This window comes from Hippopotamus amphibius, chromosome 1 (assembly GCF_030028045.1).
Source record: "Hippopotamus amphibius kiboko isolate mHipAmp2 chromosome 1, mHipAmp2.hap2, whole genome shotgun sequence".
NCBI classification, from domain to species: Eukaryota; Metazoa; Chordata; class Mammalia; order Artiodactyla; family Hippopotamidae; genus Hippopotamus; species Hippopotamus amphibius.
The window spans coordinates 165405346-165432663 of record NC_080186.1 but is presented as its reverse complement, the minus strand read 5'-3'; the positions used below and the strand labels follow the sequence as shown (position 1 = coordinate 165432663).

At 46.7% G+C, this 27318-nt stretch overlaps 1 protein-coding gene across 5 annotated transcripts in view; it reads right to left on the bottom strand.

Annotated features, from left to right (window-relative positions):
* Nucleotides 1–15815, bottom strand: part of LOC130853131 (core histone macro-H2A.1) — an 87233-nt gene extending 71418 nt beyond the window's left edge. For 4 of the 5 annotated variants that reach the window (XM_057734382.1, XM_057734410.1, XM_057734401.1 and 1 more), the window contains exons 1-2: nucleotides 15630–15815; nucleotides 5562–5766 (exon numbers count right to left, since the gene is read on the bottom strand). In XM_057734382.1, coding sequence (XP_057590365.1) covers nucleotides 5562–5733 — 172 coding nt within the window. In that variant the 5' untranslated portion in view covers nucleotides 5734–5766; nucleotides 15630–15815. The remainder of the gene's footprint in view (nucleotides 1–5561; nucleotides 5767–15629) is intronic. The other variant, XM_057734391.1, reaches the window with a different exon arrangement.
* Between the last annotated feature and the right edge of the window lie 11503 nt (nucleotides 15816–27318).

The window sequence follows — 27318 nt, the reverse complement described above, 5'->3', positions numbered from 1 at the left end:
TTGGTCCTGCTGAGCACAGTCTGAGCGATGCTGACCCAGAGTGCTCTGCATCCATCACATCACAGCATGCTTGCTTTCCACTCTTCCACACACTGTTCATCCCCCTGCTCCCCCACTGTGGGACTCTAGTGCTTTTAACTTGTCTCTTAGACCTGCCCTATTTCCTTATGGTCTGTGGGCTTGTATGTGTCCAACATCAATGGAAGTTCCATTAGGGCAAAAGCCATGTCATGTGTTCCTTATTTCATGTCTCCTACAACCTTCCAGCAGTGAGCAGTGCTGTGCTGGGCACAGGGAAGAGACTCCAAAGAGGCTTTCTGAGCTGAACTAAATTCAAGTTCCCTTTAAATATCATTTAAGAAAAAAAGTACCACAGTAATATGGGGGCAAAGACGACGCCTCAAAGAAACTACCTCTGTTTCCCTACGATAATACTTGCCTTTATCCGTCATTTATTGAGGGTTTACTAAGAAAGCTGGCTAAATTAAAAAGATGCAAAATCAATCTTCACAGCAACCCCAAGAGGTGGGGCTACTATCATCACCTAGGCTGGAAGGTCAAGGGCCAAGGGATGGAGAATGCACTGTCCTGGGGCACTGGGAAGACCAGCAGACAGCATCACATTCCTCGGGAGGAGTCTGGGAAGGGTCAGCAGGGCTGCGGAGCCAGGCACACAGAGATGCTGGGAAGGAGCTGTCTGCTCACCAGACGCAAGCTTGTTCCAGATGCTGCCTTTTCCTTTTAAGTTTGGCAGATGATTGGGCTCTGCACCCAAGAGGAGAAACAGATGCCAGCTTCAAGTTTCAGAGCATGACGCAAGGCTACTGCCTCCTCCTCCATCCGCCCCAGCCTTAAGCAGACCCTAAGGAGGAGTACATGCATGGTCCCTCACCCCCAAACACATGCTCTTCGCAAGATATCGTCTCTCTGGGCTCTGATGGCCCCTGGCCTGCAGGGCTGCTGCCTGTCCAGATGCTCTTGTGCTGGTCTGGCCTCAGCTCTGGCCTAACACAGGCCCAGGGCTGAGCATGCTCAGCTCCTAGCTAACCAGGAAACCCTTCAAAGTTTTCATGAGTGTGCCAGGAGCTTGGGATAGAAGGGGCCTTCAACACCAGACAGAAGCGTTTGGTAACAGAGCACCTTGATGTTGAGGGTGATTCAGGTTTGAGGAGGAGTCAAATGGCAGCTTGACATAAACCAGAGGGAGTAGGCCTGAAACAGCCAAGACGTTCTGCAGGTGCCTGTGAGGCCCAGGGGGTTCTGACCAACTGAAAGGACAACACGCATGAGTGGGCTGTGACGCTCCCATCACCATCCCTAAGGGAAGTGGGCAACCCTCAGTCACCTCAGCAGCCAGAGCAGGATTACTGGGGACTCCTTCCTCTCTGCTTTCACCCTAATGTTACCAGTTAGCATTTGGGCAGCTACACTCTGCAGGCATGGAAAAGCCCTTCACGTGCATCCTCTCATTTCTACCTCTTAATAACTCTATGACAGTTACTGTAACCACCATTTCACAGATAATAAAACTGCATCCTGGAGATATGAGTGACCTGCCTAAGACCACAATGAAGAAATGGCAGCTCTGACACCAAGGGCCACACTCTTAACCACCCAGCTCTGCTGCCTCTACCCGATTCTACTGAACATCACGGCACCCCAAGTGGTGCCCCAGGCTGGCCACCAAGGAGATGTCAACTCCCTGCTCCAGAGCTACCTGGTCCTAGGTGGGCCCTGCAGCTCAGCAACCCCTGAGCATCCAGACCCCTCCTCATCTCTCCACCGGGGCCTTCTCACAGGAGGAGGCCTGGCCCAGCCATTTCAAAAGAGCATTGTGTGGCATGCCATCACCATGCCTGCAACTGTGTACACTACCTGTAAGAGAAGAAAACAATCCCTCCATAGGGCCCTTCAGGTGACAACAAGACAACAGGGCAGCTCTGGTCAACTGGTTAGCAATCATCCTCCAAGAAACATTTTCTGAAACCTGCTCCCAGAACATACGGTCCTACCGCATCACTGCCTTTTTCTTGCCTGTACCCGCCGCTGGACAAAACTCTTTGGGCTGGGGGCAGGTCTTATTCTGGCTTGTATCTCAGCACTGGACAAACTGTAGCTCTCAATGAGGACCTGCGGAATGGGTGGTACTTCCCTCAGATGCCTTGTGTTGAAGCATGATGTCTGGGCCTGGGCCACATCCTTGACTTGGCCGTAAGCTGCCTGAGCGTTGCTCCCCTGGCTTCTCCCAGCTCTGGAAAGAGGCTGGCACCTAGTAGGTGCATTGCATGCAGGTGAGTGGGTGGCAAAGCCCCTTTCCCAGCCCTTGCAGGGCTGGTCAGCACCGTCTCCTTCTTCAGGTCTCAGCTGACGTTTTCCTCCTCAAAGAAGCCCTCCGAGGCCACGTCATCTCCAGGCCCCCAGGCCCCTTTGTCCTGTTTACAGCCTCCACAGCACTCAGCACAGTCAGTAACCATCTGGTTCACTGGTTCTTTCTCCCAGACTAGACTGAGAGCTCCACAGAGCAGAGACCATTCCTCCCCCAATCATTCCTGTGCTCTCACACAGAGCAGAGCACAGTGCCAGGCACACAGTGCGTGCTCAGTAAATAGGCGGAACCAGTGGGAAAGGGTCTTCAGTGAAACAAAAGCAAAGAGCAGAGCAGAAATAGAGCTGGCCCACCTTTACTTCTCTCTCAGGGACCAAAACCAAAGTTCTGCCCATGACTTCCCAATATCCATGTGCTCCCACATCCCGGCCCAAGGGGCTCAGGGCAGATCACCACCCAAGAGCAGTCAGTGTGGGTGTGCAGCACTGTCCTGACGGGTGGAATGGAGCGATGTTTCACTGGACATGGCCCTAGAACTCAGCTCCTGGCAGACACAAGGGACCACCAGCAGTGATCGAGTGCAGTGTTAATGGCTCAGAAGGTCCCCCAAGGCCCCATCACACAGACCAGGTGTCAAGGAGGGGGCAGGCACTGGGCAACGGTCACACCAATGACTCAGTGCTGCATGCAGGCAGAGGAAATGGCTCAGCTTCAGCTAACTATAGCTCTGCTGGAAGGACTTGGTCAAATTTTAAAATATATATTACTCTTTAATATACAGGGGTTAACGTGGCTAACGCCAGCATAAGGATTTGCCTTGAGTGGCCTGGCCAGTGCCAGTGCTGGGCTGCCCTGACCATGCCCACCCCGCTTTGGGACCACTACTGTACCCATGACAGCCAGAGACAGGCACAGTTGGTGGGGGCGGTGCAGGGTCAAGGTGCCTGGCCCGCCTGAGAATATCCTGCTGACCTGGCGCTTACGAGCGCTGCACTCAGTTTCAGAGCCAGCCAGGCACAGACAAGGAAAACGTACAGATTTTCTGTGTGGCACAGATAGTAGCTGCCTCAGACATGATGGAGCAGTGGTATTCCCCCACAAACGTCCTGCTAACTAAAAACAGGAAGCTTGATGGAAGAAATGAAACTGCTGTTGTACCTGACCTAGTGAATATGTCTATGAACATTCCAGTGTCACTCCTGTGCTGGGGGCATCGTAGCATTCAGGAACCAGGAAACAGAGCTGGATGGGTTTGCACATCATGTCAGCTTTCCCATTATGCTCAAACAAAGCCCCTCTGGCTCTCACAGCAGCCTGGAGTTGGTAAAGCAGGGACTATTGTCTCCATTTGACTTATAAGGAAATTGGGGTCCAGAGAGGTTAAGTGACTCTCTCTGGGTCACACAGCATGTAAACTGCCAGGCCAGATCTTAAAAATGTCCTCTGAGTCCTATCTAGTGACTTCTCCCTTGGTCTTCCCAGCTGACTGCCAGTGTTATACATGGTTTTCCTGGGTATGACACACAAATTCTAGGAGTTTATTTCCTCATCTGTATAGTGAGAAGAATCAGGCCTATTTCATGCTACCAGACATGCCACCTATGAGTCTCTGACAAGCAGTGGGTCCAAGCTCTAAATATGTGCAAAGGCTTCACAACTATAACTCCAATTACTTTTTGTGCCTAGATGCTTTTAACAGAACACAAAAACTCTACAACCCTCAGGAGTGTGTTCTCTGTGGGGGAAACCTTGGTCCTGCCTTATCAAGAGGCCTGGGAAAGCAGAAAGAGACCCAGCTCTTCTACTTCCTGACCACTTCCCTTTGGAAGCAGCACCTTGTCAAGGTGAGTCTCTCCTTTCTGGCTCTAGCAAGACAGCTGCCCCCATCCGCCACCCACCCTGATGGTGTATGAAGCAAAAACTGATAAAAGCATTACAAAAGGACAGCAGGATGTATACCTCTTCTCAAGTAATTCCTGGTTATATGTGACCCTGCGCAAATCTTTTTATGCCCTGAGGTTGGGCTTCCCATGACTAAAAATGGGGGGTGGGGGTGGTATCCCCGCCTACCCGGCTTTCCACAGTTGCTATGGAGCCACCAACAAGACCAACAATGTTAAATCTGGGAAAAGACACCGCTGGAGAGATGGCTGATGCCAAGACTGGGGCAGGGGAAGGTCAGGGCGAGACGAGAATATCTCATTATGTTGGAAAGCAAGGAAATGTACAGAAACTGATGTAGAGGGGGCAGAAGGACATAAAAGCCAGCTTGAAGGTCAAATGTGAGACAATGTGACCATGATAACAAGTGACGGCATGACAGTGTATAATAGACTAAATTTTTAAAATCCATGAACCAACATTGATAGAACAAAAAATAAAAAGAAGGGAAGGGCAGAAAGAAAGCTCCTCTTAACAGAGGAATGCCAACTAATAAATGTAGGAGAAATAACAGAAACAGAAAAAAATCACTATTTTATAACCACCATAGTGATAACAGACCCAGGTAAGATCATCAAGGAATGCTAAAGCCAATAGGTGAAAGACTGTAATCCAGGATGTGCAGAAAAACACACAACCACCTTAACTGAATAATCAAAGCGAAGACTGCCAACAACAGGACAAACCCACAGCCAAGTGCCTCCTGACATGATGCCAGAGAAGGACTCAACATCACTTATGAAATTCTCCTACCAAAATGTCTAACCTGAACCCAAGCCTGAGGCCAACCCAGATTAAAGGGCATTCTGCAAAACACCTGGCCTGTGCTCTCCAAAAATATCCAAGTCATCAAAGGTTAAAAAAAAAAAAAAAAAAAAAAAAAAGAACCTGGGGAATTGCTTTAGATTAAATAAATCTAAAGAAACCTGATAGACAAATGCAATTACGATCCTGAAATGGATCCTGGGTCAGGAGAGAAAATAGAACAGAATCATAAAGGACATTATTGCGACAACTGAGGAAATTTCAAAATGGACGATATAATAGGTAACAGCCAAAAATAAATGTAAACATGCACGCACGCACGCACGTGTGCACACACACACACACACAGGGTGGAGGGAGATCAAGCAAGCAGGGCAACATGCTGACAACCAGTGAATCTAGGTAAAAATGTTCACGGTACTGTTCTTGTTAACTTTTCTGTAGGTTTGAACATTTTCAAAAGAAATGAACAAGGTCCTACAAATCCTGTGAAAAGCTGTGGTGTCCACGGTGACGCGGGCACACTCACCTGTCAGGTACTCCAGGACGGCAGCCATGTACACGGGTGCCCCCACTCCAATCCTGTACTTGGGGTGGCCTTTCTTGATGTATCGCAGCATCCGGCCCACAGGGAAGATGACTCCCGCCTTGGCGGACCGGGAGGTTTTGGTGGACTTCTTCTTCCCACCCCGGCTGGACATGGCGGTGGCCCTGGAGACAGATCAGTAAGCACACTGTGGAGGCAAGAAGCACACGGGTCGGGATTACTGGGGACAGTGCATCTCCCTTTTCCCCATGCCCTCTGGCCCCTGGAAGAAACGCGTTGTGCCAGCAGATGCCACTGCCTGCAGCAGATGAGCCCCACGAGCCCAGTTTCTGCATTCTGCCAGTGTGCTTCAGCCTTGGAAAAGAGAATAGCTTAGCTTTTCACATTTTATACCATGACATCAATTTTATTGGCCACTTCCATTTAAACGTTACCCTGACAATGACTGCTCTTAAGTACCTCGCCTTTATGCCACATGATGTAAAAGAAAATGGGATTTCTTGGCTACGATCTATACGCCTGTTTAATAATTGTATTTTCATACACTTGAGACCGGGGCTGTTAAATTTGCTGAAGTCTTCATAAAAGAAAAGAAAACTATGTCACCTGCCCCTAGAATGAAGATGTAAGGCAGATACCTAGGTTCTCTGATAAAACAGCATCTCTACCTTACGGTCCTTTACCTGCGAGAGGCAAGAACAGCTCACAGGAGTTCAGTGGGTAGCCAGGTTGGAATAAGAGGCCCTCTGAGCACTTCCAGACTGTTAGACAGGCTTGTCTTTAGAGAAGAGGGAGGAGAGTTCTTCCTTCCCTGCCCCGCCCCCCCCACTCCCCATCCAAAATGCCCCTCAGTCCAAAGGATGCCCCCTCTTCAACACTGGGGTCCTCTCTTCTCCACCCCAACTGTGACTGGATGCAGGTCACCACCAACTTAACCAAACGATCACAAACATCTCCTGAAAAGGTCTCCTCACCACAGGCCACACTCTAATCCATCTGCCCTCCACTGGCTGGGCTATCTCCGTACACACAAATCTGAATACACCACGGCTCTGGTCTTAAAGTTTTCCCTGCTGCCACAATTCCCAAGATAAAATCAGGACACTCGGCCTGTCATGCAACGCCCTAGAAATCTAGGCCTGGCACACCCATCTAGCCTTACCTGTGCTTCCCGAGGTCTAAATGCAAACACAGGGAGGCCCCCCAAATGCCCTCCTCCACAGTGGCTATGCCTGTTAGCCAGCACCTCCTTTATCCTTCATGATTTTCTGCCCTCTGTCAACCCTTCCCTGAGTGCTCCATCCTCTGGGCTCCTATGTGCTTCACACCACAGCACTGACCTACACCCCGCCCCCCAACCCCCGCCATCTCTCCCACCACACTGCAAGGTCTCAGAGGGCTGCCACTGATGGTATTCCTAGCACAGCACCCCACAGTAAAGTCACAAATGTTTACTAAAAGCATTCAGGTCAATCATGCATTCACTTCAGGAATTAGGCTGGAGAATGGAGACAGCAGTGCACAAGACAGATGTGGTTCCTGTTCTCCCAGAGCTGTTGGGGAAGAGAAACAATAAATAACCCTACAGTCATTTAAATGGTAACTGTGAAAGGCCAGTGCAGAGTGCTGGAAGAGTGCCTGTGAAGAGGCCTCAGCATGTTCTGGGGCATCAGAAAAGCCTTTCCTTGAAGACACTGATGCTCAGACCACCAAACAAAATGGGCAGATCTCTCATTTACTGGTAAACTGAGGTCAGGCTCCATGGCATGTGGGCCCCTCCAGCTGCAACAGTCCATGTCTTTATGACCATGGAAACCACAGAGTTAGGAGACCTCGTTACTCTGACACCCGACCCTACATTCAAGATATGCATGGTCCATACCTAACATCAGTATGACCCCCAAGATCATCTCAGATCACCTGCCTAACAGAGAAATGGCCCACACAGTAGACAGCAGAATTCCTGGACACTCTGGGGCAGCTGTGCTGACAGGCCCACCAGAAGTAAGGGGGCTCAAAGCCTTTGTGATGAGAACCCTGCATTTCACCCTGTCAAGGGGGGCACCATGTCTTAATTGATCGCTGAGTGCTAAAGAGAGTCCCAGAAGGGTCTGGTTTTTCTGAAATAATTAGTTGGCTCCATTTCTTCTGCGATGAGCTCCGTTTTAAAACATTCCTTGCAAACAGGTGCCCATGCTCATCCTGAGCAGGAAATGGTATGTGTACACATGTGTGCATGTGTGTTTGCAGGGAAAAGCTGTAACTGGGCTCCGAGCAGTCTTTTGCTTTAATGCGAATGTGTTTCACAGACTAACCCCACGCCTTTGGACTACGAGCTCTTAGATATGAATGGTTCCCCTCTTCCAGAAGGAGAAGCCTATAGCCAGGGATAATTAATGCAGCGCAGCCCTGTTCTTATTGGAACACAGACTCCAGCTCCGTCTCCAGGAGGACCTGTCTGGGTATGTTTGGAGCTGCCTTTGTGGGAATCAGACAACATCCCGTCCCAGAGTGGAGCCACTAGCATTCAGGGACCTAATGGGTCCTAGACATGCTTAATTTTCAAAGTAATGCCCTTGGGGTTCCCCTCTGACTTGAGTCAAGTCTTTAGTTGACATGCTGGTGACTCCCAGGTGCCTAAGCCGGCACGCGCGCACACACACACCTGGCTGCCAAGCCCCAGAGCTCTGTTCTGACTGCCTGCGGCAGGGCCCACTTGTAAGTAACGTAGGCACATGAACTCCTCTGGGTTTCTCAGCCCCAGCGGCGGCAACATCCTGCATCAAGCTACCAGGTGGGAGGCACCCTGTCCTTATGTCTCTGCCCACCTCCACAGCTCCCAGTCATCAGCCTGGTTCTGCTGAACCCACTTCCGTGACTTCTCAAGCCTCTTCCCTTCTCCTCGGCCTCCCTGCCTTGGTTCAGCTCCCACTAGTCCACACCTGTTCTCCCCAGCACCCGTCTCTCTCCATGGACACGAGAGGATCTCTGCCCACTTGGCTGGTTCCCCATCATCCTGAGCCACCCACAAACAGCATCCTTCAACTACTTCTGCAGCACTACTTCCTGCCACCCCTGCCCAGGCTCAGATGCCCCAGGCTGCCCCTGACCTCCTGATCTGTGACGCTGTGTGCAGCATGTTTTTATACATGTTGCTTCTCCTGCCTGAAACACCTTTGTCCTCTTGCCAATCTGCTGAACTGATGCTCACATGAGCCCTCCTCTCGGTCCTGACCATGGACTGGAATCGCTCACTGTTTCGTGTTCCCACAGCACATACCCTGGCACACATCTGTGATCTGTGCGCCTACCTCCCCAACTCAAATGAACTTGAAGCTACCCCATGCCAAGTGCTGTAGTCAACTCATCTGCAGGTCCCCAGGTCCCAGGAAAGATCTTAAAATGTCAGTGCCACTCTGCTGATAGAACATCTTCGAGGCTCACTTGGAGTCAGGATCCTCTCTGATAGGGCAGCCCCGAGTCTTCCTCCCCTCCCTAAGAGAGCCATCCTGAAGAGATTCTGTCCCTCGCCCCTCCTTGTGTCCTTCCTGCACTTCTAACTATAAATCCCCAAGCTGCAGCCACAACTATGAAAGAATTCTGAGCCATGCAGCCTCATGATATCCAGTAACGTGTGGTGATTTTAAAAACATCCTTTGGAAAATCACCTTGTAGCTGTGCAATCTCCAGATCAACCCATGAAAGTGCTGGGTCCATCCTGCTCTTCAGAAGTCTATGGGACAAGGGCAGCTATGGCCTGGGGCGGGGGGGGGGGAGCGGTGCCAGCTGTGACAGAAGTGGCTGTTGAGCACTGTGGTTAATAACTCGAGTTCCAAAGTCAGACTGACCTGACTCAAGTCACGACTCCACCACTGAGAGCCTATGTCAGCCACTGTAACAAATAAGCCCCCACAACTTATTTCTCACTTGTGAACAGTCCAAAGTGGCTTCCATGACTGGCCGGTGGTTCTCTGCAGGATGATTCATGAATCCAGACTCCTCCCACCCTTCAATGCACAATTCGGGGTTACCACCAGAGGGAAAGGGCCACGGAGGACAACACATGGGGGCTTTCAGAGGCCACGCCTGGAAGCAGGGTATACCACTCCTGACTGTGATCCATCGACTAGAATGTGGCCACACCTAATTGCAAGAGAGGTTGGGAAATGTCCTCCAGCTATCTGCTCCAAAGAAAAGAGGAAACAGCCAGTCTCTGTAACCTGACATACCAACTTGAAAGCTCGTCTGACTGACCAGTCAAAGCCTACTTTGACCCATGTCCTGTGTCCAACCTTTTCTGAGAGATAGACAGTCCTACGCTATGGAGAAGGTGGCTTCTTATGCATTCAGCTTCTCTTCAGGGCACTAACCTTGCTCGCGAGAGAAACAGTAATAATATGTTGTCAAACTGACAAAGCTGTGTCCTTCTTTCCTAGACTCACCACCCAGGAGAAGACCTGTTCAGCAAACCAGAAGCCCTCAGCCCTACAGAGGGCCCCACATGCTTTGAAGACAGTGACAGGTCTTCAGGCAACCCTGGCACCCGTTCATTACTGAACATTAGCTTGACTGTTATCAGTCCAGGAAATGAAGATTTTGTGGTTGCTCCTGAGGGATCTCTGTGGTCTGCAACTCCTTCAACTATAAATCAATCACAATAGACATGAACCTTGTTTGCAGAAACCCAAAGTTCATGCAGAGTCACACTGATGGAGGGGACTGTACAGAGAAGAGCCAGACTCGAGTGAGAAGCAGGTCACTGATGACAAGCCCCCCAACTATGTAGATGTGACCAAGACAACGTGATCTGCCCTCAAAGCACAGGACAAATGAGATGCCTGGCTGTGAGGGTCCCAGGAGTAAGACAGACACATAAGCAAAGAGGAGGGGCAACAGAGGTAAGGAGGGCAAAGGGCCATCCTACCACACTGTTCTATACCTCGCCGACAGGGCACCATAACTGGCTCCTCCATGTGCTGCGAATCCCCTTCGTTCCCACTGCCACCTTGCAGCGCATGCCACTCACTCAGTCTGGTACACTCCCCAGCCCTCACTCTGGGGCAGTCCTACTCAGTGGTCCCAGGGCATCCTCTGGCGATGGAGACGCAGCAGGGAGCTCCCTCCTCGGTGGCCCTGCCGTGGCTGTGCCGGCGGCCCCCAGTCCTAGTCTAGTGCGGAGCAGCCCCACACTCCAGCTCTGCACGCAAGGCGCCGCTGACCTCCGACCCCTCTCTCCCTATTTCCAGCAATGAGGGCTCCACCAGACTGAATTGCTCTCAGTTTCCTCAGGAGACATTCCTGCGGTGGCCTCTAAGCCCAGCGAAAAACCCCTTATAATGAACCTCAGCCACCACTGAAATATGTTCAATTGCTTTTCTCAGTCTTATACAAAATGCTTTGCAAGTCCAGTTTCCAGCCCTTCCTTCCAACCTGATGCCACTCTGGACCAACTTATGTAAACATTCGAAAGCCACTACCCCACTGGGAACTTGTTACACTCTGTATCACCACTGCCTATTTCCTTGTCTGTCTTGATAGGATGGATCAGGCAGCTCTGCTCACCAATGTATCTCTAAGAACCTACCACCCTGCCTGGGTGGTGACTGATTAGTTACAGTGGATGGGGTTCTCTTGACAAAAATGAGAGCAGCATTTCCAAAGGCCACAGGACTCAGAGATGTGGCAAACACCAGTCTGAGATCATTCATGTCCAGACCCTCAAAATTCAGGCAGCTTGTGGAGCTACCTTGGGGATTCCCCGGAAGAGAACACCACAACTTCCCTGATGACTGAAGCCTTCTGACTCCCTGACCATTCTATGGCCCCAGCAACCACAGAGACACTGACCTCTTTTAAAGCTGCACATGGAAAATTCTTAAATAATCAGGACACTCACAAAACCATTGGGATGGTCAATGGTGAAGTCTTTTATTATCTAAGCCATGAATGTGTGCATATCGATCTTGAGCAAACTATTGATTAGAACTGCTGGGGGGCTGCTAATCAGACAGCCCTATCTCCAGCACCCAAGAATGCAGGAATCTGAACTATCAGCTCTCAAGTCACTGTTACAGAGAGAGGACTGCCCCATCCATTCCCTGCAGCTGGATAAATCCCACGTGTCTGCTCGCATCTGTCACCTCCCCATCAACTCCAATCACAAAGGCAAACCTGAGACACTGAATTCTGAAGCGCAGGACACTAATCCTGTTTACAGCATTCTCTTCCGTTTACTCTGATCGTACCAGATGATTAACGGTGTCACTGCTGTCATGTCCCAGAGGCATGTGGATATACTACACAACTACCACTCACAGAGCTGGGGGTTCACAAGCTGCACTCTGATTGGCTCAGAACAGAGACTTGCTCTGGTACTCTGGCCAATCAGGAAAAACATCTCTCTCCATTCATAAAACACTACACCATACAACGAGATGGTCAATTAAAGAACTTACATTCCCCCTCAGTGAACCAAGGGACTGCAGACAAGGAGAGGATAAACTGAGATAGTAAATAAACCCTAAACCACACATTTTGTTCCAGCACATATTACTCTCCTCGTGTGTTAGGTTTTCAGTGGTGGGAAAAAAACAAAAGCTGAACACAAGTGTTATTCACTACAAGCAGGAACGGTTAGCAGGAAGCTAGTTTGGGATTAAAATGTCACCTCTGCAAACCCACTCCATGGTGTGCTTCCTGAGTGACACTAAGGATACCAGCAATATACTTTAATAGTAAAGGCACTGTCTGCCTGCTTCATATGGAAATTTTCCTTCAAACATCTCCCTTTTAAAGGCTGTGCCAAACACAGAGATAGTCACTTCAATGGAAGGCCATGAGAGGAAAATCTGAGCTTCAGTAGGGCAGGACCCTGGTGAGGCCTGGCATTTAGGAGCTATTCAATATCTGTTGAATAGATAAAGCATTCCCAATAAAGGACATCCAAACTCATCTTCCTCCTATTCAGCGCCTTCAAAGGCTTATTATTGATCTTAGAAAGAAGTTTAAATCCCTCAGCGTGTTTCTGATCAGGAACCTCTGTGATTTGGTCTGTTTGGCCCTCTGGCTTCACCTGAGTTCCCTCTAGAAACCAGACATCCTGAGCCTCTGGCAGTTCCTCTGTATGAACTCTGTTCTCACTGTTCTCAGACTCTGCACATGTAGGGCAGGTCTCAAACACTTGTCCCTACCTGCCCTCCTTTGCCCAGCCAACTCTTACTTGGCCTTTCTGTGCCTGGTAAGGGCTTGCTCCTGGCTAGGTTACTGTCCTTGGGAGCTGCTATGGGATCTACTGTGGCCTCCTGCACTGACTCTGCAATGGCTGCTTGCCTGCCTTCTCTGCCTCACATCAGCTTCCCAAAGATAAGAACTGGGCATTTCTTTCTTTCTTTTTTTTCCCTTTACTAGATTACCAGTTTGTTATAAAAGGATATAACTTGGGAACAGCTAGATGGAAGAGATGCAGAGGGCAAGGTCTGGGGAAGGCATGGAGCTTCTGTGCCCTCAGGTGTGCCACTCTCTCCAAATCTCCACTGGTTCACCAACCTGGATGCTCTCTGAACCCTGTTCTTTTAGGGGTTTTATGGAGGCTTCATTACATAGAAGGCATGACTGACCAAATTACTGGCCACTGGCGATTTATTCAACCTCCAGCCCTGTCTCCTCCTGGAAGGTGGGGAGACATGGCAATACTGGACATCTCTTGATCAAGTTCTGTCCCTAGTGCCTGGCCCTCAAGAAAATGATTCTCAAGAAATATTTACTGAAAGACTACAAGATACTGATCTGGTAGGCTTGATCCAAGCTAACAAGCTACACAACTCTTTGGAATGAAGAGCTGACCCACCTGCACTCACTTGTAAGAGCTGATGAGGTGGGGCCCAATGTGCTTCTAAACCTACAGAACTTGGGAAGGACCCTTAATACAGGTATGGGCCCCACTGACCCCTGCCCCTTCCCAGTCCATGTGCCGAGAATGGGGCTCTGAAAAAGCTGACACAAATCCAAGGGCACATTCAAATGAGAGCTGGAGGCTGTGGCAATTCTGATGAACACCACATAGATTCTTGTTGGGTTTTGTTAGGTTGGGATTTTCAGTTTGTGCTTTTGTTTACTTAAACCTCCTTCAAACGGCTTGTGGCAGCATTAACTCTGAAGCTATCAGAGGCAGGTATGTAGTCCAAGTCTCTCTTGCAAGGAAGGGATGAGGGCTCTTCCAGAGATCTGCTGTCTGGAGGACCAGAAGAAACGACAGATTGAGATGTACTGCTCCCTGACCCTGGCCCATGTGGTACAGACTAAGTCAGTGACTTACAGTTGTATAACGTGTAAGAGTGTCGTGTATGATGTTCCAGACAACTCTTAAAGTTTAGTAAAATGTAAGCCATCCCTTCCTCATTCTAAAGGCCCTACCTCAAGCAATTTTCACTTACTTTAACCCCTTCCCTTCTACTAAACATCTTTATCTAGGGATCAGCATTAACGATGATAAGAGATTAAAACAACAGCAAAGTGGAGAGATTTCCCACTCTTCTCCTAAAACTAAAGAAGCATTTAAAGTCTTGAGGATTTCAAAAAAAGAAAGAAAAATAGGTTGAAAAACACATTTATCCTCATCAGGGAGCCTGTTGTGCAAGACTGAGATGCCGCGGCCCAGCTTTGGTTAGTTGTGTACAAGGGGTATTAATTCCAGTTGCAAGCATGAGGTGTCCATTTCAGAACTAGTAACTCTTCTGAAAGCAGACTAGTAACCTAAAGGTGGCCTGGAGTAGGTGGATTCCATCTAATTCACAACTAGAGTCTCCCCGACTCAAACCTAAAACTGTTCAAAATTCCCTGAGCCCCTGGAGCATGAAGCCTTGGAACAAAGCACTTTCCCCTCTCTTTAATGATAAAACCTCAGACCACAAAAGTAGAAGAAAGAGAGACACTAGCAGGAGTGCCCCTCTGTCTATGCTTATATGCTATTTATTGGATCATTAGTCTTACAAGAACTTCGTGGTAATTGTAATTGTTTAATTTAAGGCTTGTCTCAGCTGTTTGTATCAATACATAAGTCTCCTACTTTCAAACCCAGGAATATTTTTCCCTAACATCCCAAACTCAGGAATAACATTTCCCTAAAAGAACCTTCCAAGCAATCTGCTGACAAGATCCTTGAGTGTGGTGTAGTCCCTGCAGGAGTGGCCGCGGGGCGCCCCATCCCGCACACCTGTCGTCAGGTGACAAGGCCAGCAGCATCCTGCACACTCACCTCCTCACTCCACCCCACCCCCAGCGAGCCGCTGGCCTTCTCCACCCGAGGAGCCTACAGCCTTTCAGAGTTACCTTTAAAAAAAAACCTCCCAACCACAAAGCAAACAAAAGGCCGATCCGAAGACGAGCAAGAGCAGCGGGGGTCCCCGTGGCCCCTCTCCAGCCAGGCCCTGGACAAACCCCTCCCCGCCCCTGCCTGGTTCCAGTCCCGCAAGTCTCCCCCAACCCCCGGCTCCAGCCTCCAGCAGATACCAGCCAGACGCCTACCCCACGGCCACCTGGGGCTCGGGCCCACTTATTGTGCCAGGGCCGGCAACTCGCGAGCGGGCGGGCGTCTCACCAAGTACAACTCCGCGCACAACAGCTCCTGGGCGTCCAGGCCCAGGCCGGCCGGCCGGCGCCGCGCCGCGCCTCTTCCCCCCCCGGCCTCGAGTCCAGCCCGCCCGCCTGCCCCGGCGAGGGTTGCCGGGGGACGGGCCAGGGCTGTCTCCTGCCCACAGAAGCGCCAGGGCGCGGGCAGGAGGACGCGGTTCTAAGAGAAGTTGGCTTCCGGGTTTGCTTTCTGAACAAAACCGAAGGGAATCCCGCGCGGCCGGAGCAGGGCCTGGAAGGGCGCCATGAGCGCGCGAGGCCCCGGCGTGGGCCGCGCTTGGCCCGGCGGCCCGGCCCGGCCGTGCGCCGCCCGCCGCGCGCCAGGCCCGGTGGCTCCCAGGCACCCTCGGCCGGAAGACCGCGGCGGCCAGACCCCGGCGGCGCGGACGGGGCGCGCGGCGACGCGGCCCGCGCGGCACTTACGGGGCGGCTCGGCGGCGGCAGCAGCAAGGTGTCTGGCCTGTACCCTCTCGGCCGCTCGCGCCTTTTCTCTCCGCGCTCCTCGCTGGCCCGCCCGCCTCCTCGCTTCCCGCCCGCGCGCCCCGCGCTCGCCCCCTCCGCCCGGCTCCGCTGCCGAGTGAACTGGAACCAGTCGCCGCGGCCCCGGGATTCCCACAATGCACAGCGCGCCGCTCGTCACATCCCATCCCGTCCCCGCGCGTCCGGCCACCCCTCCCGCGCCACCCGGGCGTCCCGGCCTTGACCCCAACCCGCGGCTGCGTGCGCGGGGGCTCTCCGCGCTGTATCGCCCGGACGTCGGTGGGTCAGTCCCGCGTCCGCACCGCAGTCCCGGCTCTGGCCCTCTGCCCTCGGTCAGCCCGCCAGGACGCCCCACGCTGGGTCCCGCCCGAGCCTGGGACTCGCCCTGAGCTAAGTCCTGGGAAAGGGTCGGGACCCTGGCAAAAGCGCTTCTCCAGCGCGCGTCCCAGCCTGCGCATCTCGAGTAACACTGATGGAGAGCCTGTTGAGGGGGTCTTTTGCTGCCCATCCCTAGAAGCCTTCCCATTAACGCAGGGAGCACGATTGCTGTTACCAGCAAGCATTTTCCCCTCCCAACCAATGCAAACCTCCCGCTGTCTTTAAATACAAGCCCTCATCAAACCTGGTCTTCCCCACGACCAATATCCGGCTCCCTCGGGGTTCTTCATAGTGCCCACTAGAAGGGTGGATTTGCTTTGTTGCATGGAAGCCGTTTACTTAGATTCTGCAAATGTTCACTCTTGAACCGAAGTTGAGATTTACTAATATAAACAGTGATTCACATACTTTTTTTTTAAACTGCAGACAAGCAGAAAGAGAGGCCGCTGCAAATCCCATCTTGTATTCCTAAATTGATTTTGGCCTGAAGACGTTAGTGACCCATCCCCAAGACTTAAATAGGGGCCTTGCCTCGCCTCCGCTCCTCTCCCTCCACCAAAGTGTGTAGGGGGACGCCCCAGCACCCAGCTGGGCCAAATTTAGATAACAATACATACCCTGGAGAGTTGTTCTGTGGCTGCCTAAGTTGATGGTGGGAGATTATGAGTCATTAAAGACCCCTCCCTTCCCTCAGGATCGCCCTGTAGCATTGGTGGTAACCTCCTCCCCTCACCATGATGCTTTACACTACAAAAGTCTGCAAAGCAGTGTCCAATACATGCCATTCATACATTTATTAATTCAATTAGCTACTGTGCTCATGCTTTGTGCCATGCACCAATCTGGGTGATGAAGATGAAGCAGTGAACAGAACAGGCAAAAATCTCTGACTGGGACTTCCCCGGTGGCGCAGTGGTTAAGAATCCGCCTTCCAGTGCAGGGGACACAGGTTAGATCCCTAGTCCTGGAAGATCCCACATGTGGCGGAGCAACTAAGCCTGTGAGCCATAACTACTGAGCCTGTCCTCTAGGGCCCGCAAGCCACAAATACTGAGCCCCCATGCTGCAACTACTGAAGCCCGCCAGCCTAGAGCCCGTGCTCTACAACAAGAGAAGGCACTGCAATGAGAAGTCCGTGGACCACAACCAACAGTGGCCCCCGCTTACTGCAACTAGAGAAAGCATTGTGCGCAGCAACAAAAACCCAGTGCAGCCAAAATAAATAATTAAAAAAAAATCCCTGACCTCCTGGAGTTTGCAGTCTAGTAGGGAAAGAAAGATTATAGACAAAAATGATGTGTCAGATGGTGTAAATGCTGTAGGGAAAAATAAAGCTGTAATACGAAGAAATTTTTGTATTCTATTACAAGTTAATCACTAAAAGGGTGTTGCCTATAAGCTTAAATCATATATAATAGCCCATCTCTGGGAACCCTGCCTCCCAGGTAATGAACATTAAGCTAAAATAACTGTTTAGCTCAACCCTGACCAGGCCCACCTGTGAATGACTGCAGGGAGGAAGAAATTAACATAACCTCTCCCAGAGGCTGACCAGAACCAGGAAATATTTGACTTTACTCCCTCCCCTTCTAGTAGGAAAGAAGCCTGAATTATAACTCAGGCAAGATGGTTCTTTGGGGCACAAGTCCACCATCTTCTTGGTTTTCTGGCTTTTCGAATAAAGTTGCTATTCCTTGCCCCAACAACTTGTCTCTTGATTTATTGGCCTTTCATGCAGCAAGGAGCATGGTCTTGGGCCACAAAACATGGAAGGGGATGGGGGTGTGAATTGGGGTAGGGTTTCAAACTTTAGAGCAGGCCTCCCTGAGAAGGTGACATTTAAGCAAAGATGGGAATGAATGGAGGGAGCAAGCCAAGTGGATATCTGGGGGAAGAGTATTCCAAGCAGCAGGAACAGCAAATCTGAGGCACAACTGTCTGAAATTGTCAAGGTATAGTGAGTGTGTTCTTGAAGAGGAAAGTTAGAAACTTACACTCAGCTAAAAATAACTCCATGCTTGTTTTGCTTCTGTGAAATATGCTTGCTGCACAGAGAAAAACAGGATGACCTAACAATCCAACCTAACTTTAAAATGTTTTGCTAAAAAATGGAATGTTCTGCACCTGCTCTTGTAAGTTTCTGTTCAGACACTTCCACCCTCTGTAAACATGTGCACTATAAAAGTAAAGCTCACGCTGAGCTCGGAGCCCAGAACTTTGGAGCGTTAGCTCGTCTGGGGGCACCGGCTTAACAAACCTGAGTTCTCCAACCCTCGGAGTGTGGTGCTCGGTTTCTCAACTGACCGATTTTTGCAACATTCTTACCATGAAAAAAGATAATGTGTGAAATGATAGAGGTGTTAACTAGTGCTAAGGTGGTAATCATATGGCAATATACAAATACATCAAATCAACAGGTTGTACACCTTAAACACACAATCTTATATGTCAGTAATATCTCAATTTAAAAAAAAAGGAATAGTGAGTGCCAGGTTGGATTGCAATGAGTGAAGGGGAAAATTATAGGAGATGAAACTGAAGAAATAATGATTCTTTGGGTCCAGAAACAAAGGATTCCCCCAGGGAAGCTGCAGAGAGGTGTCAGGAAAGGGACAGAGACAACCTGCAACCCCAGTTGCTCTGTCCTTCCCTGCTCCTTAGGGAGGTCCCTCTGTTCTGCAGGGGCCAGCTACCAGGTGAGGCTTCTATAGGCCACAGCAATAATTAACTCAACAAACACTTGCTGATCACTTGCTGTGGACCAGCTTCTCCTTCCAGCAGAAAAACCCTCCAGGTGCGTTGCCACACTGCCCCAGGCTCTGGTCCGAAATATAAGCAGTACTCCTGGAAACCTTAACAGGAGAAAACAGCTGGGCTGTAGGGAAGGTCAGGCATGTGTGAAGAGGAGGAGACACTTGCAGCCTGCTGGTGCCCTGCCTGTATACAGACCTGAGGCTTCCTCTTCCCCAGGTCCTTAGTGATGGCTAAGGCCAGACACAGGGCATGATTGTCTAAGAGATCCCAATCTGCAACCCTAGGGGGCCAAGAAGTAATTCACTCACTTCCACCCCAGCTTTGGTTTCTAAGCTGATTTCCCTGGTGACATGGAAGTGGGTCATGCCTACAAGGCTGTTTTTCCTTTCCATCTTATTGCACACTCACTATGTGTCAAATCACATGTATCCCATTTCCCTTTCATACCAGCCCCAGCAGGCACACTATTTCTGGGACATTTCTTTCTCCAGTTTACAGATGAAGACATTATAGATTCAGAAAGCTAAGAAATATGCTGGAGATCACAGAGCAGGTAGGCTGGCACTGGGGTTCAAATCCAGGTTCATCTGGGACCTGAGTTCTCATGGCTCAGTCCTGAAGAGAGCCCTTTTATGGGCTTGGTTACCTTTGCGCCCAGCATCTATCCTCCCCATCTGCCGTGCCGCCCTCCCCCCTCCTCCCCCCCCCCCGGGAATTCAGAGTGGGTCTTTTTGTCCCCACTCAGTCATGCACCCCTGTCCTTGGATTAGAGTCTACACCCCTCCTCTACACCCCTCCAAGAGCTGGTCTTGGTGCCATTACCCCTCCAACCCCTGCAGGATGCCATTCTCATAGAACTCACTAGGAATATTGTCCCTGGGAGCAGTTCAAGATGCCCTCTCTCCACCTCTCTCCAAAAGGCTCCACCCTCTTCTCTTCCCCTCTAACCTGTGTTCCCTGTTCTTCCACCTCAGTGACATGCACTCTCCCCTAATCAGACTCAGAGGGTTCCAGCAGCTTTTTTTTTTTACCAATTGCAAAATAAATGCATGCTCACTATATAAAACTTGGAAAATAAAAATGCTCAAAAAAATAAAAATCACCCTAAGTATACGACTAGGAGAGAACCACTGCTTCCCTTTCAGCCTTTGTATCCATATCTACTTAATATGAAATGTATTTGGATTTCTATTGCATTTAGGCCTTGTCACCTGCTTTTTAAACTTAATGATCCTTCATGAACATTTAACCAGGTATTCTACAACAGCAGTTCTCAAACTATTTGAATTAAAAATGCCTTATCTTCTTAAATTATTGAGAACTGCAAAGAGCTCTTGTTTATGTGGATTATATCTATCAATATTTGCTCTATTAGAAATTAAAACAGAAAAATCTTAAATATTAATTTATTCATTTTTAAAATGTTAATATGTGAACAAGTTACATGTTAATATAGATAATGTATTTGCATGAAAAATAACTATATTCTCCGAACAAAATTCAGTGAGAAGAATGTCACTGTCTTGCAACTTTGCTCATTTCTTTGTCTGGTTTAATAGAAGATAGCTAGATTTTCGTGTCTCCTGTATTCAGTCATTGCTACCTACTGTTTTAAGTATATGAAAAAAAAGTCCAGCCTACATTGAAAAAAAAAAAAACAGATATGTATTTGGGAAAAAATAGAGGATTTCAGTACCCTTTTCAGATAATTTTGAATGTTCTTCTTTGATACTACACCAAAACCCAAAAAGTAGTAGTTTCTTAAAGGTTAATAGCAATGCAGAATCTGAAACCAACTGATAACTGTTGAATTTGGTAGCATAAAAATCCATTAATCTAGTTTTTATTGTTTTGAATGGATTTATTAATCTATTTTATTTGGGGGAGGGGGGATGAGCAGAATTCTTAAATTTTATTTTACATTTAAAAAGTCTGCATTAAAAAGTCCCCCACCATAAATCAAGTCCAAGTACAAATGACAAGCTAGGGAAACATTATTTGTAACTCATACCACAGGCAAAGGGCTAATGTCCTTAATAGTCTATCTTGGTTTTTTAACCATTATTTCGATGGATCTTTTAGCCATGCATGATTTGGTATAATCAGTCCTTGGTCATTTGGGAAACAGTGGTTCACTGAGTTATACAGATCTCCCAGTCTCCCAAATGTGAACTCCTTTCATGGTACAATCAGAAAATCACATTCCTCAATATCACCGCTGATAATCAGCAGAAGGTTTTTAAGTACTGAGTTTTCAAGCTCATGGTGGCAGATATAAATTTCCCAATATTGTAATTTTTACTTGAAAGCTCAAATTTATCACTGGCAACATAGTGTCACAGTTAGTCTTCTTGAAGTGACAAGTTCATTTTTATTCATTTTCAAGAAAGTGTCCACCATATACCCAGGGCTGCATTATGACTTTCCTGGGGCTTAGGCATTTTTACCTTCTTGGGCCCCCTTCCTCCATTTAAAAACAAAAGCAAAAACAAACAAACAAACCCGGCACTGGTGTAAAGACAAACATATTAACATGATATATTACAATTGTGCGTCATGGAGAATTCAGCCTTGCACACACCCGCGTCTGAACAACCACAGTTTGTCTGTCAGTCAGGCCCATCTCCTCCATTTGGAACAGAGCCCAGGCCCACATGACTTTATGGGCCCATGAAAATGTTTCAAATTCCTTAAAATCAGAAGAAGAAAATAAAGGTTACTTCTTTTAGACAGAATAAAGTATTTTTAATATATAACATTAATATATTTGTCTTTATACATAGTCGTAAAATATAATTTTTATATCTTTTTACAGAGGAAGGGACCTGCAAAAGCAAAAGTGCCTGGAGCCCATGAAAATATTAATGTAGCCCTGCTGTCCGTCACCATTTCAAGTAAAAACGGTCTTTCGTGAAAAAAGCAGCTAGTTTGGCCCATAACTCAATCACACAAATGCTTTTCCTCAAGGCAACTATCCTAGTTTGTTATATAGCAGAAGTACTTCACACATAACTTCCCATGTAGTCACAGAGAACATTTTAAAATGTAAAATGTGTCCTGAAGGGTCAAGATCAATAAAATTAGTAATTTTTACTGCTTCATCAAGGACTTTTTTTTTTTTTTGGCACACGGGCTTAGTTGCTCCGTGGCATGTGGGATCTTCCTGGAGCTGGGATCGAACCCGTGACCTCTGCATCATCAGGCAGATTCTTAACCACTGCGCCACCTAGGAAGCCCATCAAGGACGTTTTTAAGTGAAACTGTTGGGATTTTTTTTCTGCGAGTTCTCAGCAATTAAGGATAAAATGTTTATTAGTACAGTGTGGTGTCATTGCTGGTAGGTGCTAAGTTACCAGCAGTTTTACCCACGATGGTTCTGGCACCACTGGTGCAAAGACCAAGACAGTGAAACAGCTTTTAAATCATCTCTTAGCATAATCACGAAAAGCCTGGGGTCTCAGTGACCTTTGGGGGTCTGCAGACCCCATTTTGGGAACTGCTGTTCCCAACCTCCTGGGCTGTACCATTGTTTAGTTAACCGATTATTACTGATTATGGTTGCTGTTACTGTTTTTCTTCCAGGCAGTTTTCCACCCTATTAGAAAGACTTGATGAACGTCCTAAGAGATGCATCTTTGTGCAATTCTGACTGTTGAAGATAAATTCTTAGAAGTGGAACTGCTGGATCAAAGAGCCATAGATTACAAGCTTTAACAATGGTAGCCAAATGGCCCTCAAGAGATGTTGGGACAAGGTAGGCAATGGACAGGATTGAGCATTCCTGCTTTTCCCCCGGCACCTCTTGGCCACACCCTGACTGTTCTCCAAGACCTTTGATGATCTGAGAGTCAAATGATAGGGTGTCACCATTTCCTTGGTTTAGCTTGACCTTATTTGTGGAAGGGCAGGGGGTGGGTCTCTAGTTAGCTCCTAAACTTTTGAGCACATCAAGCCAAGAAGAGTGAAGGTGTATATGCGAGGGAGTGGAGGGATCCCAGGAAAGAAACAAACCTCTCCCCACCATCCTCTGCCCCCACAAGCAAACAGATGTGCTCTTTTCCACAGAACAGATGCACCACCATCTCTTCCACTACAGCCTTTCTTCCTTACATGATTACTTCAGAGATAAGTTCTCTCTCTTTGATCTGTAACTGGCGGCAACATCTGACTCTTTCCCTTGTTTTCAACAATACCCACCCCCTCCTGTCTTTGTTAAACAGTTAATGCCCTTCTCTAAGAGAAGTACACGTGAATATTTACCCTTAATTGGGAACAACAAAGGGACCAAGGAAAACCATCCTACGGTGTATGTAGGAAGGAGGAAGGGCTGTATTACCTTCTTCCAGGCCTAGAGACATCCCTAGATTTAAATATTTTTCCCCCTGAGGTTACAGCTGGATTGAAAATATGGTTTGAAGGATTTAGGTTACCTGTAGAGCGGTGGTGCTCAAAGGGACCATTGTGGGGCCCCTGAGACTCTTTACTGGGGTCTGTGGGTCAAGACTATGTTCACAATAATACTAAGGCCTCATTTGCCTTTTTCGCTCTATTGACATTTGCACTGATATTACAAAAGCGCTGGTGGGTAAAACTGTACCCTAGCATAAATCAAGGCAGCGACCCCAAACTGTTAGCAGTCATGGAATTCTTCAACCCGCACACACACAGTTTCACTTAAGAATTTAAAGTGTCTTTAATGAGCAGATTTTAAAATTTTTGAAAGCTTGTGTGTGCCACCACGAGCTTGACAGTTGACAGCTTCCCAAAACTTAAAAACTTTTCTGATGATATTGGTGATGGTATTAACTAATATAATTTTTTGATGTTGTATAATCTGTCAACATTTGGAAAGATCTTAAATATCTTAGTGATATATAAGATAGTATAACTTAGTGAACTAATATTTCCAAATGCATGTTACAACATCATGCACTGGTTAAAAAAAAATCCATTCAAAATGAAAGAAAAACCAATGGATTTAATGTCACAGAGTATGAAAAGTCTAGTGATATGTTTTAATATTCTACATAACTACTAACCTTTAAGAAACTACCACTTGTCAAGTTTGGGTGTAGAATCAGAGAACAATATCCACAATTACCCGAAAAGGTTATTCTAATACTTCTCTCTTGACTACATTAAAAACAAAATAAAACTTTTGCATGGAAAAAGAAAATCACCATAAGAAAGTCAAAAGACAAATGACAAACTGGAAGAAAATATTGGCAAAATATAACACAGGTAAAGTTATTGTGCTTGTCTTAATCTGCTTAGGTTGCCATAACAAAATACCATAGACTGGGTGACTTAAATAATAGAATTTTCTCACAGTTCTAGAGCCTGGAAAGTCCAAGATCAAAGTTCTGGTATGGGTTCTCTTCCAGAGCACACAGCCACCGGTCTTCATATAACCTTTCCACTGTGTATGTGTACAGAGAGACAGAGAAAGAAATAGAAGAGATTATTCTCTGGTGTCTCCTCTTATAAAGACACTAATCCTTTTGGATTAGAGCCCCATCCTTATGACCTCATTTTATCTTACTTACATCCTAAAGGCCCTATCTCCAAATATAGTCACACTGGGGTTAGAGCCTCAATGTGAATTTTGGGAGGACACAATTCAGTCCATAGCAGTCATATAAATATATCTTCTGAAAACTGGGGGATGGGGGGAGATTTAAAATCCTACTGAAAAAATGTTCAAATGATACAAACAATTAACACAAAGATATAAAAACAGTATTTAAAATATGAAAAGATGTTCAATTTCACTCATAAGAAAAGTGTAAATAAAAATACACCTAGATATCATTTCTCACGTATCAAACTGGCAAAGGTTCAAATGCTTGAAACTACACCTTGTCGGCACAGCTGTAGGAAACAGGCTCTCGTACATTGTTGGTAGGAATACAAACTATTATCAACCTATGGAGGGAAATTTCACAATATTTAATAAAATTATCTTTGCATTTACCCTTAACCAAGCAATTCTACCTTTAGAATTTGCCCTGAAAATGCACCCCAATGATATGAAAATACATGCAAACAAAGTTATTCATTGCTTCATTATTTGTAATTGCAAAATACTGACATACTTAAATATCCAAGAATATAAGACTGGTTGATACATACTCTGATACATACACACAGTATATACGACACACTGTAAAAATAAAGGATGAAGAACTCTATGAACTGACTATGGAGTGATTTCCAGGAGATATTGTTAAATGAAAAAAGCAAAGTCCAAATGAGCATATGTAGCGTGCTACATTTTGTATAAGAAAGAAGGACCTAGAGTCTGTCATACAGAGTGAAGTAAGCCAGAAGGAGAAAAACAAATACCGTATGCTAACTCATACATATGGAATCTAAAAAAATGGTACTGATGAACCCAGCGATAGGGCAAGAATAAAGATGCAGATGTAGAGAATGGACTTGAGGACACACGGCCGGGAGCAAAGGGGAAGCTGGGACTAAGTGAGAGCATTGACATATATACACTACCAAATGTAAAATAGATAGCTAATGGGAAGCTGCTGCATAACACAGGGAGATCAACTCAATGATGCGTGATGACTTAAAGGGCTGGGATAGGGAAGGTGGAAAGGAGTCACGGGAGGGAGGGAATGTGGGGATCTATGTATAAATACAGCTGATTCACTTTGTTGTACATCAGAAACTGGCACAACAATGTAAAGCAATTATACTCCAATAAAGAGCTTAAAAGAAAAAAAGAAAGAAGGGAAAATAAGAAAACAAACATATATCTCTACAAATAGAAACACAGGAGGGATAAACCAGAAAACAATGAACATAGTTACCTATAAGGGGTAAGGGACAGAAAGCAAGGGAGATGGTAACATTTCTCTGAGTATATACTGCACACTTTTGGCTTCTGCAAGTATGTCAGAGTTCTACATATTCAAAAGCTAAAATTGCATCTATAAGAATGAACAGGGAGAACATTCCTAAAATGGAAATCAAACTAAAACCAATGAACCCAATTGTATTTCAGATGAATACCATAATCCCACTGGAATGCAGGGGGCAAAGAAGCAATCGACTTTACTTATATATTTAATACAGTATTTGATACTCTGTGATGAGAAAGGGAGTCAGGGAAGAGTTACAAACAAATCCTGAACCATTTTTATTGTTTGCTTTTTTTTTGCAGTGCTGTAGGAAAATCAATTCTAAAACAATTTTGGATCTATTATATGTTTTAGAAAAAACAGTAAATGTGTTGATATTATTGGGAGTCAGGGTTCTCACCATGGGAAAAATGGACGTAGAAATATGGGATGGAGGAAGGCAAGAAAGCCCATGGGGATGAACTGGGACTGGAGGTTCTAGTGTGAACTCATTTCTAACACAGGTATATATAAATATGTATGTGTATATACCTGTATATGTTCACACATACATATATATATTTGTGCATATATACATATGTGTGTGTATTATACACGCATATATTTCCTAGCTCTGTCTGCTGAAAAGGCCAAGAAGAAAAAGACACCCCTGTAGCAACATGGACATCTAACACCCAGATCTTGATTTCAAGAAACGGCTCCTTCTAGGGTTGGGACGGGAAATACATAAGATGAGACTGGAATATTTTGTTATGCTAGGAAGTAGGGAAATACACATGCACAGGCACACACACTCACAGAATGATGGGAGCCAGTTAAAGAGGCTCGACAACAAGGAGCAAGTTTAAGAGGCTCCCGTGGGCCAAAACTGGGACAATTTGAGGGGTTTATGAGTCCATAAATCATAAAAAGATAATAGTACATATATATAATATATACTTATATATAAATATGTTTAATGTATACTTATACATATAATATTTATTTATTTATAAAGAGCGGGGGAAATTTTCTCTTCCTTTAGCAGAATGACAAACGGCAACTAGAAAATGTAGAGAGAGTGCTAGAGTTGGAAAATCAGCATTTTGCAACCATCAAAGTAAGGATTAGTGTTGGCAAAAATCATCAGTGGATACTATATTAGTTTCCTATTACTAATGTAATAAATCACCACATACGTTACGTCTCCTTTACATTTTACCAAGAAATTATTTTTCCTATATTCCCAATCATTTCAAGACCTTAGAGTATTTTAACTCTCAACTTTTCATTATTCTCATGAATTTCTACATATATTTTAAACTCCACAACATTATTAGGATTATTCTGTAGAGTCATATTAATTTATGTTCATCCACATATTTATCCCTTCTGGTGCTCTTCTATCTCTCTTGCATATCCATGTTTCCATGTGGATCATTTTTATTTCTTTTCTTTAATTGGATTCACTTAAAAAAATTTTATTTTCTATTGGAGTATATTTGATTTACAACGTTGTGTTAGTTTCAGGTGTATAGCAAAGTGATCCAGTTATACCTATATCTATTCTTTTTCAGATTCTTTTGCATTTTTATTTCTTGAAAAAAACGACCATTAGTGTTTCTTTTAATAAAGACTTGCTGGCA